General features: G+C 35.1%; 1 protein-coding gene across 1 annotated transcript in view; it reads left to right on the top strand.

Moving 5' to 3' along the window:
* The window catches only part of brinp1 (bone morphogenetic protein/retinoic acid inducible neural-specific 1), a 161,190-nt gene that overhangs the window by 102,413 nt on the left and 44,273 nt on the right, over window positions 1-14,504 (top strand). Inside the window, exon 5 of the mRNA XM_012869008.3 lies at window positions 11,030-11,135. Within this exon, the coding sequence (XP_012724462.1) occupies window positions 11,030-11,135 (106 nt within the window). The remainder of the gene's footprint in view (window positions 1-11,029; window positions 11,136-14,504) is intronic.

Genomic DNA, 14,504 nt, shown 5'->3' with positions numbered 1-14,504 from the left:
ATCTCTGGTTTATTTTAGACATCTTACAGATGAAGCAACACTATACCCATGAGGTGTTGTTCATCTTGTACTGTAAGACAGTTTAACTGTATTATCTGTCAACCATTAATTTAATAATAGATAATAATTTTATTATTATCTATTATAATTTTCCTTTTAGACATTAATAAAGTATCATTGTTGATTTCAATTCAATATTTCACGTTATTTTGATTTTAAAGCTCACATACACTAACAATATGGCTAAGTGAAAAACCTCTTTTTTGGTATGGTTTTGTCAACCCCCCCCCCCCCAAAAGAAAAGTTATTTTGTCAAACACAAGTAACCAAAGTTTCACTTTCCATCATAAATTGGCATGTCATAATTTAAATTAACCTACATTTACTGAATATAAATAATTGCATTTAATACTATTTATAAGTACATGTATGAGACAGCATGAGCTTATATGCTTAAGTACATTTCTGTGTCAAAAGAAAGCATACATCTAAGACTGAGTTCATTATGCATGAACTATAAAAACAGGAAAAACAAATTCCATCCCACCAGTCACGTTGGCGACAGCCAGACAATGATCAGAATGTGCAGAGGAGGCAGAGTCCATCAGAAAGCATGGATCTATAAACACAGAGAACAAGGGCTCTTCTCCTTCAATATTGATTTGGTATGTCGGTGAAACCTGCTTTGGAGCGCAAACTTCCAATCAGTATAAAAGAGAAAAAAACATTGGTCAATACTGCAGAAATGTTTCAGACCTTTCCTGTCAGCATGTAAGCAAGTTTGAAGTCAAACCCACTTCTAGTTTAGGTCAACTTTTAAATAATAAACACTAACATTCTACAGCAAAATGACTACTTGTACTAAAATCTGTAGCTTTTCTTTTATTGAATACATATTTAATGAATATTCATTTTTGACCTTACAGTATGAGGTTTAGAGACCACCAGTTATTTCAAATTAACATTGAAGAGGTACCATCTGGCTTGTTCTCAGGCCACAGTTCAAAAGGCAGCCTAACATTTTTGTTCCTATTTTGCACGAGCAGCTTTTGTTTCAATATAAGCCCAGTTGATACTGAACAATATGTTGGGGTTGTTTGGAGTAATATGTGGTTTTCTGTAACCAAACAAGACAGGTCAAACCAGCCTTGTCTTTTAGCGAAACTGGTCTGACAGAAGGCCTGACCTATTGTCCACTAAAAACAATGTGCATACCATGAAAATATGGCTATAGCAATCTAAATTAGTGTCACTAATTTAAACATTTAGCTTTTAAAACTATATTTATTAGTTCCTAAAAAGAGTTGGCAAAAAGATGATGAAGTAGAGACCTAACACATGTGCTCCTATAATGCGAATACAATTGTATTTCATATATAACCTTTTCAATTGTAGGTCAGTTACTATTACCAAATTTGTTAAATCCAAGAACAAGGACTGTAAGAATTTCTTTGTAAATATTTTTACATTAGTAAAATGTAGATGTCTATATGCTTTTATTTAGTATTTAGTATAATTACAATTACCTTTTAAAGTGTATAACTAGTGTGAAACATTTAATATCCTTCCACAAGATACCAGAGATTTGTAACAGCCACTCCCAAACTGCTATTAAGCCTTTGCAATTAATTTTGTAGTATGATTAAGATCATGGTCTATTTAGAAAGCCCATTTGTGCCTAAATGGTGTATTCACACCAGAAAAGTCCTTTGGTTTGATTGTTTATTCCAGATCAAAATGGGACTTTAGATTTTTTTTTCTTTTCTTTTTTGTGCAGTTTGCTTTCACTTTGTACATTTTCCAAGTGATCTATACCTTGTAACAAAGCTATGCATTTGATGATTGTTGCTTCCACTGAACAGAAATGACTAGGGAAGGACGTAGTACAGGCACTAAAATTTATGAAAACAAACCAGGAAGACGCATGCTGAACACAACCATATTCATGTGTGTGTCTTTTCTAGCAGTTGAATTATGTGTGCATCTGCCCAATTGTCTCCTTTTTTCTCCAGATATGCTTGTGGTTCATTGTTTGCAGCGTCCATGCAGTAGAAGCATTAGCAACTCTATAGGCTAACTTTTGCCAGATGTCCTACAATGGTGATTTGTTAAGTCCAAAAAGGCGAGGCCAGTTTGTATTCAATTGTATTTAATTGTTGCAATAATTGCAACAATTAAAATGCCTCATGATTTCTTGCAACAAAGTAGTTTATTTGAGGTCTATATTTAGAAAAAAAAATCTATAGATGTGCCTCCAATTAATTCAAATACTATGAATTAAACTACCAGAATTTTACAAACCCATGACATCATTATCTGGGCTTTCCAAAAGGGCAAAAAGGCATTGTAATCTTAGTGTGTAAAAGCTTTGAAAAAAAATTAAACATTGTCATTATCTTGCTAATTTAATCTGGCAGGTAGCAAATGGAAATAATTCTGGTAATCCCAATGATTTAAAACAGCAAGAAAGAGAAAAATGATCTGTGTCTCTATAAAATGCACAAAGATACATACCTGCTTTCAACTATATATAGAAAATATATGGTGTTCTATATCTATCTATCTATCTATCTATCTATCTATCTATCTATCTATCTATCTATCTATCTATCTGTCTGTCTGTCTGTCTGTCTGTCTGTCTGTCTGTCTCCACATTTATTTATATATATATATATATATATATATATATATATATATATATATATATATATATATATATATATATATATATGCAGTTTTTCTTGCAGGTTTTATATGTCTTTATTGCGATGATTTGCTGTTCACACTTAATTGAAATACAACATTTAAGATTAGAATTAAAACACACACACACACACACACACAAGCAATCCTATTGGTTAAAGTTCACAGGTTACTATTTTACTATTACATCCATGTGGACTGCCTGCTTTGATGCTGGATTTAGTCTTGATTTAATAGAGTCAATCACACAATTAGGATTTTGTCTTAAGAAATCCTTTTGTATAGCAAATATGCCCTGGCACATGTAGGCAACCAGCTTCCCTATATGGTATGACTGAATTGTTATGACTTTGACATGAGAGAAAAAAAAACATGATTCAAATATAATTAAAAAAAGATAATGTATGTTCAATATTTTCCAGCAAATTCAATTGAAACTATGCATAGTAGAATCAAATAATTTTGCAAGGATTGCTTGACTAACTGTGTCTCTATCAGACTTCTAATGAAGCAGCAGAAGAGTATGTGAACACCAGGATAGACAGCGGGGTATGCAACAATCAGTCATTGATGACATCAGACATCTGTGCAGACTCTCATAATAATAGTCCTCATTATATACGCAATATATTTTTTTTATCAAAGAAATATACAAACAATTGTTTGATTGTTATTGGTATCCAACAGGTTTAACATGCTGTGCAAGCTGCAGTAGTCAGGATGACGAAAACTCATTATATAACACTATTAGTTTCTGATATAAAAATTCATGACTAAGGAGTAGTTGTTTTATTATTGAGTAAGGTTATGTAATGACCAGTAATGACCAGCATATTAAATTTGAGATTATATTTGAGCAGAAGTGGGCTGCTATGTAGACGTTTTGTTCGGTGTATAACATGCAGCTGCCCTCTTCTTGATGGACTGAGTTGATGACCAAATGTGTGCAGATCAGATGTCGAAACATTCGTTCCTTAAAATATTTCATACAAATAGGATCTACATCACAATATAGTGTAGTATGTTATAATATTTATGTTGTTATAGAAGGAAACAGAATAATTTTAACTTTGCTCTTGCCCTTGTCTGTTCTGTTTTTTTAATGCACACAAGCTTGTATGCACTCAGACAAACAAGCAGCTGTAAAACTGGCCCGGGGTTACTGTGTAATGAGATAGGACCACATAGGTGCGGGGTGGGAAGGATTCCTGTAAAGGTAAAAGTCTGTTTTATTGAACAGAAAAATAAAAAAGTGAATAAATAACAGAAACCATTCACCAGAAAGGCAATATTGACTTATAATTATTTATTGTATTTCAGCTCCTAGTAAAGAAAAAGTCTAAACACATGCTTCTATTCATTTTGGCATATATGTAAGATTGTTGTGTGTGTAGAAAAATGTGGCCTTTCCTGCTGTGAACAATATCATCCCTAGCTGATAGAAATAAATGACATACGGTTGTTGTCTCTGTGCGGCTGAACTAGAAAGCTTCAAGCTAGGACCCCGGCGGGTCGGGTCATTTAGGAATGAAATAAGATACTCAATGGAGTGTTGTAATGGAAAGAAAATGTCAATTTTACGACTGAGTGTTTTCCTGCAGGAATGTGTGATGATGCCGGAAAAAGTATGATGAGGAATTAACTGGGCTGTTTGTGCATGTGGGCTTGTGTGCTATCATGACCATGTGAGCATGCATGTGTGTGTGTGTTGCTGACTGTTTAGGCCTGTTTTCATTCATGCATGATGTGTGATAGTAAATAAGTGTGCTTTCCTACATAGGCGGGGGGGGGGGGGGGGGGGGGGGGTTGTTTGCTGCATCCACCACAAGGTCACCTATTCATACAGTTACACTGGGCAGATTTACACCAGCAATCAATATGCATGCTTCCTGATGATGCTGCAGTGCTGTGGGTGGTAGTGATGTGCCAGTGATCTTATGTCTTATTTCATGCTTCAGTTTAGTGAATCTCATTCAAGGTGAGAAATGTAACATACATGGAGCATGCCCCAGATTCCAAAAATAACACTTATAAAGTTTGAAGCATTTTACTTACAATTTGCATCTACCAACACATTTCGGATGCAGCGTTGCTTCAGCTTTTTACACCTGAAACAGCCACAGTTATAATTAGAATGGTGTTTTTTTTTTCTATCACTATTAATTTTGTAAAAAGAAAATCTGCTTCACATAAAATTTCTCCTGACTTTCACTACATCCCTACAGCGCCTCCTGCTTGTGAGACAGGCAGGGGCGCCATAGCCAAATGCACTATTTATGAATTATTGCAGAAAAAAAATGTCCTCAGAGATTTTCCACGGCCAGGGTAGGAGAACCACTGAAGAGCAAGGCTTTTCATTTTCTATGTTGCCATAAATAGTAAGTCATTAAGAAAATGGCAGGTGACGAGCAGATTAGGAGAGGCACAGTGGAGGAGATGTGTAATGAAGACAGTTGAACCTTACGGTATTCCTCCCAGTCGCACTCATCTATCTTATTCCCTTCAACCCTTGCATTGGTCACCTTATACAGCTTTAAGTCCATTTTTTTCCTATTCTTATTGGTCTTTCAAGTAAAATTGCAGCTTAGACACAAAGTATCATGCAAGGTTTGGCTTCAGAGAACACATCCTGTTAAGGATATTTTGAAAAACACAAGTAAGAAGAGGCTACATCAATAAGAAGTGCATGGAAACCATTAGAAATTATTTGTGTTTTACACCCTGTGTTTGTTTTTACACACTGGGACATTATTTACATATTCAAGCAAAGACAAAGGCTATCTATCTATCTATCTATCTATCTATCTATCTATCTATCTATCTATCTATCTATCTATCTATCTATAGATAGATAGATAGATAGATAGATAGATAGATAGATAGATAGATAGATAGATAGATAGATAGATAGATAGATAGCTATCTATGAAATTACTTATTTCGTTCTTTCTTCATGCTTCTTTAGCTGGCAATCACATTCTAGTTTAAATTTTTGAGCTGAGATCTCTGTGTTTGGGAAATTATAAATCCCAAATATACAATAGAGTTCTAAAGTCAAGTAAATTGAAATCTGGTAAAAGTAAGTACAGTCCGGTAAGCATGTGCTCAATGTTATTAGTTGAATAACTTAATAGACTTAGTCAGCCAGGTGAATTTCTCCTAAAGTAACAGTAGATTCTTTTTGCACCAACTTACTAATATTTACAAATTGTGCAATACTTGAGATCTAAGCATTCTACTAATTGCTTGACTAGCATGGATAGGCAAAGCCTCATCTTTAAGCGGCAGAAACAGCCGCTCATGTTATGCATATTATAATATAACTTAGTTCTTCTTTGAAATACAAATACAGACTTTCAGGGCCACACATATTCTTAATCCAGCGACTTTGTTTGTATGAATCTTTTTCAAGACTAAAAAGTTTACACAGATAAGAAACTTGACTAACACTGTGGGCTTTTGGGAATGAGACATTTAAACTTAGCTGCCAACAGGAAAAACAAAAAAATGAAGAAAACCTTAGATCTCATGTGCATTATCCCTTATTTACTCAGTTAGATGGTACTCCTAATGACAGATGACAATTAAAGGGAATGTTCCAGAACTGTGATTTTTGACTCTGTACTGTGATGCATTCCCCGCCTGGTGGGATTCCGCTGTTGTGTTCTGCTCAATAATCCAAATCCTTCAAATCCCACTCGGCTCACTTCAGTCCTTTGATTGCTCCTTTTATTTTTATTGCGTTTAACTCCATTTTCATAATCGGATGCACTGCACAGCGGGTGCCAGGGAAGGAAAAGACAAGTGCCACATACTGCTCTCCTACGGTCATTCAGATTACAACTGCTAGTCTTTAATCCATAAAGCTTGCTATGTCTGTGCTTCATTTGGAATGGCAACGCTTGAAGAAATAAAATCTTTGTAAATGATGTTCACTAAGATGATCTGTACATATCTAATACTACCAAAATGTAATGCTTGTTAATCCACTCTCCTCCTTAAGAATACTAGTCAAAGTGCTCAATAAACCTAGTTTATGCTGCATAATATTTTTAAGAAAAAAATTATTTAATGCTAAAAACATCACTCTTGACAGCATATCCAATTTTAGAGGTTAATTTGCCAGCCTTTGTACTAAGTCCGTATTCAGTACATATGCTTGTCTAAGGTGACTGTGATGTGCTTCGGGAATATAATTTGTCTGTTTGAGGAAAACACGCATTATATTATATTTTCCAGTAGAGATTAAGTTTGTTTTAGTAACATTGCTTTGACAATCTCAGTCAATCATTGAGTCTTTTTTATAAAGCACTTTTCATTTAAAACAACAAAAGAAAATTATTAACAGATAAAACCAGGAGTAAAATAAAACAAATAAAACAAAAATAAGAACAGCAAAAATGTAATAAAATAAATATATAATTAAATAAAATTTGTCAAAAATGTGGGAAAAGTACAGACAATGTACTGTAATGTAAATAGGGGTGACATTGATTTGAAGGATGGAATAAATGTCTGTGATCTATGATGATGAGGTGAGGAAACACTTGAGGTATACATAAAAACTCTATTTAAAGTCAAACTGAAAGGGCAATAAGTAAGGGATAATGCCCGATGGGGTGTCTGTCATCAGAAATTAATGGACGATGTGGAGGCGTGAACTGTCCTCTGCTTCACGTCAGACAGTTGCTTCTGCAAAGATCATTAATTTCTGTTACACCATGGTCTGGGTGAATACTCAATTCTGATTGGCTGCAGGGTGTCCGTTAAAAAGTGCTATAGGACACCTATTAAAAAGTTTTGGTCAATAAGCCTGACTGTACTAAATTATTGCGCTAGCTCAAACGTTAGCTGGTAACGGCAAGACAATTGACGCTGGTTACCTTGGCAATGTGTCATACGGAGAGATATTAAGTAGTTCTCTCAGCCACTTCTTGTTAAAAAGAAATTAATAGTGAAAAATTATTAGAGTCTTAATAATTGATTTAATATTTATTTATTTTGTAAGTGACCATGGTATGAGCTGTATAATGCCCTTTGAGGTGTCCATTATCAGAAATTAATGGATTTTGTGTCAAACTGTTCATGCCTCTTCGTTGTCACCATTAAAGTTGTAAGTATTTTACAAGAAACAGCTGAGAGAACTATTTAATATCTCTCATTGTGACGCATTGCCAAAGTAACCAGCTCTGACCACAGTACCTACAAAGCATCATGTCAGCTGTCTTGCCGTTACCAGCTAGCGTTTGAGTCAGCGCAATTCTTTAGAACAATCAGGCTATTTGACCAGAACTTTTTAATAGGTGTCCTATAACAATTTTTAACGGACACCCTGCAGCCAATCAGAATCGAGTATTCACCCAGACCATGGTATAACAGAAATTAATGATCTGTGCAGAAGCAACTGTGAAGCAGAGAAAAGTTCACGTCTCCGCATCGTCCATTAATTTCTGATGTCTTCAGTAAGGTTGCTTCTTCAGTTGACAGTCGACATCTTTTTAAGACTAGTTAAGGTTGGCAAGTAAAAGTATTTTGTAATTTAGACTTTTGTCGAATATAAATCTTGTTTAGGTTTTGTAAGCCCATTGGATCGACCTCAATCACATTCGGACATCAGTAAATATTTTTATGTTGAGTTCTTTTGTTCTTTTTTTTTAATCTCCATTTCATGTTGGACGATGGATGGTACTGTGGTTTTTCTTTGTCTATTCTACAAAATAAATCATTTGGGGTGGCCTGGTTTTCAAAATACTTCAGAAAGGTTTTCAAAATACTTTCTCAGAAAGATCTGGATGGCTTGTAAAGTAAAATTATCCGAAGGAATCTTTAAATCTGTTAAAAAACAAACAGGGAGCCAGTGTAAAGACTTTGAAACTGCAGTGATGTAAACCCTTTTTCTGATCTTTAGCAGCATTCATGTAGCATCATTTTGAAGTAACCATAACAGAACTACTTTTTTTCAAAGATCAGGAAGCAAAGCATTAATATATTATGCCACTATAAAAACACTTCTGCATGGAGTCAAGGAACAGTTCAACTTTGACAACAAGGGGTGAATACTTTACCCTGACTTAGATGTTCTTTACTGACCACAAGTGATCAAGTAGTATGTTTCCCTGCTTCATTTCTGCTTTTTCATGTGTCAAACGATAAGACTAAAATAGTTCTGAAGGATTTATTCAAGAGCAAATGCGTTGAATTTTATAATTATATATTCCCTGGGAGTTTGGCCCTGTCTTTCAACTGCTTCTCCACCCCCTCGTCAATCCCTCCCCCTGATAGCCTGATGCCAAGGGTAAGATATACATCTGTCTAATTTCTTGCTTGTCAGCCTACCATCTGGTACAGTATCAGCAATAAAGGCAGAAAAAAAATGGCATCCCCACTTTATTCTCCCTCCCTCCTCTCTCTTTTTCACTCTCGCTATCTCTCTCTCTCTCTCTCTCTCTCTCTCTTTCTCAATTACACCCACATGTGCACACATAGTGTAGAGTTGCTTACTAAAGATACTGAGGTCAAATGTTGCGAAGAGGGTGAATATAAACTTGGCTTTTTTGATTTAGCTTTTTATGGATTTATGGATTTTATAAATAAAAATTAGGAATCCCCCTCATCACTGCAAGAGTGCATTCAAACAATATCTTACAATGCTGTAAATGTTTTATCTTTCTAAAGGGTTTGAAAAGTTGGTATTAACCAAGTAGTTAATGCTAATGTAAAATGTAAAAAATAATAAAATGCTACGATATTGAAAATAAAGATTCCAATAACTTATCTTTGTCCTTTGTATTTCATCCCAACATAGTTTATCATTCTCATCAAGTGGTTCTGATGACTACCTGCACTAAGCATATAAATGTGGTCAAAGTTAAAACGAAAGGAAGGATGATAGCTTTTACAGCTTGGGAACATTACAATGTCTTCCAGTTCATTGCTTTTGCCTTCCAATCATGCACATTTAATGTTTGATTCATTGTGTCTAGCCTCATCAGTGTCATTTTCAGTCAACTATTTTCAAATAATACATTATTAACACAAGCATTGTGCTAGATAACACACCAAAGATCAGTCACAGTTTTTTGTGACCACATGTCTTCCAGGGTAGTACAGCCTAATGTGCTACAGTACAAAAAGCTTACCTGTGGGTTGCAAGTCAGAGAAGTTTTTTATTATTTATATATCGAAATAAGTGCAAATGGGTTTCCTGCTTCTGGTGTGCCAACGTCAAACTCTATAATAAAGTATTATTGTGCACTACAATGAACTGATCATATCGGAGTTCATGTCTGATTCACAGCTTATGTATATATGTTGTATCTATAAATCAATCCATCATTCTGTATGTTTGTCTATCGGAATGATAGAAAAACATTTAATTTATTCATAAATCAATTTTCAGAATGAACCTCATCAAAGAAAGGGACAACATCCATGCTTGAAATACCTATTCTAAATATAGTTCAGTGAGCTCAGGCAGTTTTTTGTGTTTATAGCTTGTTTTGCTGTCCAATTCTGATCATTATTGCAGTTTTGGCTACAACAACTTCATCATAACCCTTGCCAAATGGCGTTTTGGAAGATGTTTTATTTTCCAAGTTTGGCATAGGCAAAGACGGTATAAGTTAAATCAATGGTCCTTCTTAACCTTGTTTGCAGAGTTTGCAAATGTGGAGGTCATGTATGAAAATACTATATAGATTATGAGAGATGATTTTTTTTTTCATTGTTATAATTTGGATACGAACAAGTGAAAAACATAAATTTAAAAAAACATTCTCATTTCATAAAAGCCATTTTAAAAAAATTAATAATTGAAACATGCCACATATACAGGTATTGCTTAAAAATACAATTGAGTCATCTTGAGTCAGTGAGGTTATAACATTAGGAGGGATGTAAAACAAAAGTACCTTAATTATTGAAGCTTTAAACTATATGGTAAAACTGCACAATCAAAGCTCTTTTGTGTGCAGGCCATGGGGTACAAATTTACCAGTGTGAATGCGGTGCAATTAGCATGTATGAAAGGCTCTCAAAAAGGAAAACCATCTAATAACTGTTATGTTATATGCTGACGGCAGTAATAAAGAGCTGACATTGTTAATGGCTGGGTAGTCTTGTGATCGTTTCTTTGCTGTCTTGATATGCATTGCTGCAAGGGTAGTGTGAGAAATACTACATGCCCATATGATGACAGGTCTGCTGCACATGCAAGTGCTTTCTACCGCTTGAATGTACTATACAGGCAGAAACTTACATTTACAGGGACAAAGTTATATATTTTTGTTGTAATTTGATTTTCATTAAAGGCCTAATTCTGTTGCAGGTAACTGAGACACGGACAGGGCCACTGGGATGCAGCAGCTATGATAATTTGGATTCAGTAAGCTCGATCCTCCTGCAAAGCCCTGAGAGCAAGCTTCATCTGCAAGGTAAACAAATCAAACACAGCCCCATGCTTTCCAAGGATGTCGGACATCAGAGGGTAGCAAACAGTTAAAATTAAAGGAGATCTATAGTCACACATGAAGTAGGAAAATGGTTTGTGGTTGCTGAAGAATTGAATGTCAATGCACTTTTTAATTGGCACTGGGTTTGAAATAGATTTGCTCCCGAATCCCCTCTGGGGGATTGCAGAACAATTTTCTGGTTATAGATGTCTGCTCGTGTTCTAATGTGATTGTGTTCCTAAGTCTTTCTTAAAGCTCTGATCAAAGACAGGCCTAAATGCAAAATAGTTCCTTCAGCTGTGCAAGCTAATCAGAGCTGAAACTCAATATGCAGGTGTGGTGAATATAATGAGTATAACATGTTGCTTTTCCTAATAATTTTGAGGCACATTCTGATTTATAGGAATTTATCCAATGCGTCTATGTAAGTTACTGTCAGGGAGGGTCTCAGAGTCAGAAAAGTAAAGGTACTTGCATTTGGCTCACAAATTATACCTCACCTGATTTAAGCAGCAACTTTCACTCAGTAGTAATGTTCTTTTACTGAAAAATAGTCACGTTTTAAACACTGACACAGTGAGCCTAGGAGAAAGAATTACTTTTAGTGACAGACACAGACAAATTAATGATGAAAGGCTTTGCAACTGTGGTCAAGTTGTGATTGGTCTCTTGGTGTCGTGAAGTTTACATTATGTTACTAAAACCAGTCCGAGGCTCACAGATACTTCTTTTTAATCCACACACCTTGTTCTTCTCTGAAGCGGTTTGTTAAAAGAAACACTTTTAGGTCCTTGAGTGCCACTTATTCAAAGACCTCAATAGGGTTTTAAGAAAAAAAGCTTTATTGTCAAGCATTAAATATATTAGCGCTGTGCTTTGAAGAATTTTTGGCACCCAACTGACAGATGACAGAGTGAGGAAAGTTCCTTTCTTTTTCTCTGATAATAGCTGTTACAGAAAGGAAAAGCTTCTTGAATTGGTTTCTAGTTAGGCTATTCTGCTTAGAGCCAAGGCACACTTGTGAGAGAGGTGCAAGTATGAATGATAAGAGTTTGCCCTAAAATGTGTTTTTAAGAGCAATTATCATTCCTGCTATTAATTAGTAAGACAGCTGATGGTGTAAGTTGCTCAGCAATGATAGTGCTCTTCAAAGTAAGGCACTTCACACTACTCATGAAGAGGTATATAAACACTGAAGTGCTTTTAGGGTCTTTGCTGCCAAATAGATTTCTAATTGCTTCCAGTCATTAAAATCACCCTACAGTTCTCATTTTGACATTAATGTAGTTATATAGTTTTCATTTAATGAAGATTTATATTTATCATGAGTAAATTTTTTATTCATCAGTGTAAAGCTCTGATTTGAACTCAGTTAATGTTTGCATTTCGACTTTTTGTGTTGCTTTTCCTGTACAATTACTGAAGAGCAGTTTACTGACTGAAGACTAAAAACCCTGTTTTTAGTTAATTCTTTACCCTGAAAATCTATTAAATATTAATAAAAATAACTCTTATTTATGATGTTTACAAAACTGAAAAACTAACAGTATATAGTTGGGATTGCTGCTTTTATTTTTTCCACTATTGGTTCCATGAGGTTATCAATAGACCTAAGTATGTTCCAAAACCTGAAAAAATGCAATAATTGTGTGCTCTTTAGCAGGAAAAAAGCAGTTTCTAATGCAACTTGTGTACTGAGGCAGGCTTTTGCAATAATGAATATATTTTAGTCTTAGGAGTGTTCTCTTTATTTTAGTCGCTCTGATTGATTTAAGTCGAGTTAAGTTCTACAATTGTCAAAAAAGACTGTAATGATAAATATATACTTTTAGTTATATAGTATTACAAACACTAAATATTGTCATATAATTTTAATTCCATATCGCCCATCCCTTGTTTGTAAAGCTGACAGCTTTGCTAGGGCTCGGGACAACACAGTCTTTTTGCCACCCCCCACCCCCCTACAACTGCCACCACACACACACACACACACACACACACACACACACACACACACACACACACACACACACACACACACACACATACACACACACACACCAAAAAAAAGTCAACTTAACTGTATACCTCATGCCCTGGAAATCTCTGTATTTTATATTGGATATTTTCAACCCATAAGAGAACATCAAGCACTGCAGCTGTATATTAGCCAGTCCCTAACAATTTTTTCCGTTCCATTGCAGGAGGTAGAATATATATTAGTTATCTGCCCTCTGAATCTGCTGGCGTTTCATTTGCCATCACTGAGAAAGGCTTCATTTTTGCCATTAAACGCACAACATTCATTCAATCAGAATCAGTCATTTTTGTTGGCCACAACGTGGGATCATTGAAATTAACGCTGTGTTCTGTCTCTGAGCAACTATGCTCAGACCATCCGATCGGGCAGTAAGCCTCTCCACCTGCACTGTCTCTGTTATCGCTAGGGATGGCTCTCTCTGTCTCCTCCTCAAACACACGCTGCCTCCCCACCAGCTCCCCACCTCAGCTGGCTCTCCTGCTCCGCTCTGTCTTACAGACTGAACCTGGACCTCTGCCATCTCTCAGCTTTCTGCTCTTTTGGCGCTAAGGTTAAGTGTTTCTGTAAAAGAAAAGGTGTTTTCCCCTTACACTAGCTAGCGGATACTATACTTTAAAATCACATTGATAAACACATTGCTTCTTACCTGGCTCTGGATGGGCATCATTACTCTGCATTTCCATTCCTAGACCTGTTCCTGACTCATCCACGGTTTAAAAAAAAAAAAAAATACTAATAAAATCCCTCAAGCCTTTCATGTCATCTTCTCTTTTCTGTGCACCTGTGATTCTTAGTTTTCGGCGGAACAAACTTTCAAAGTTGCAGCCAGCCGTTGTCCTAATGGTTAAACCATTTTATGTTGGGGTGGGGGAGTTTTAATGGTGCCATATTTAAAGGAAACATATTACATATACCTAATGGAGACTATATATATATATATATATATATATATATATATATATATATATATATATATATATATATATATATATATATATATATTTAGTTACTCTAATATTAAATATTTTTTTCACACAAATATTTTCTGAAAAATTACCTCTGCCTGTATTTTAATGGTCAGAGTTTCAGTTTTGAGCCTTTATTATTTTGAAGTTTAAAAAAAAAAAAAACTTGCTGCAATGCCATCTGTTTAAGAACAGAGCTAGTGTAAGGAATCCATATTGTTTAAGATGTCACATGTATGTATTGCTGTAAAAACTCAAAGAATGTAAAGAAAATAAATTAGTTAACAGTAACACACTCTTTATAGTAATGAAAAAGTTTGCGTCTGCTCTGTAATTAATTGGTGA

Source organism: Fundulus heteroclitus, chromosome 8 (genome assembly GCF_011125445.2).
Source record: "Fundulus heteroclitus isolate FHET01 chromosome 8, MU-UCD_Fhet_4.1, whole genome shotgun sequence".
NCBI classification, from domain to species: Eukaryota; Metazoa; Chordata; class Actinopteri; order Cyprinodontiformes; family Fundulidae; genus Fundulus; species Fundulus heteroclitus.
The sequence above is the reverse complement of the archived record's forward strand: the minus strand, read 5'-3'. Positions and strand labels throughout refer to the sequence as shown.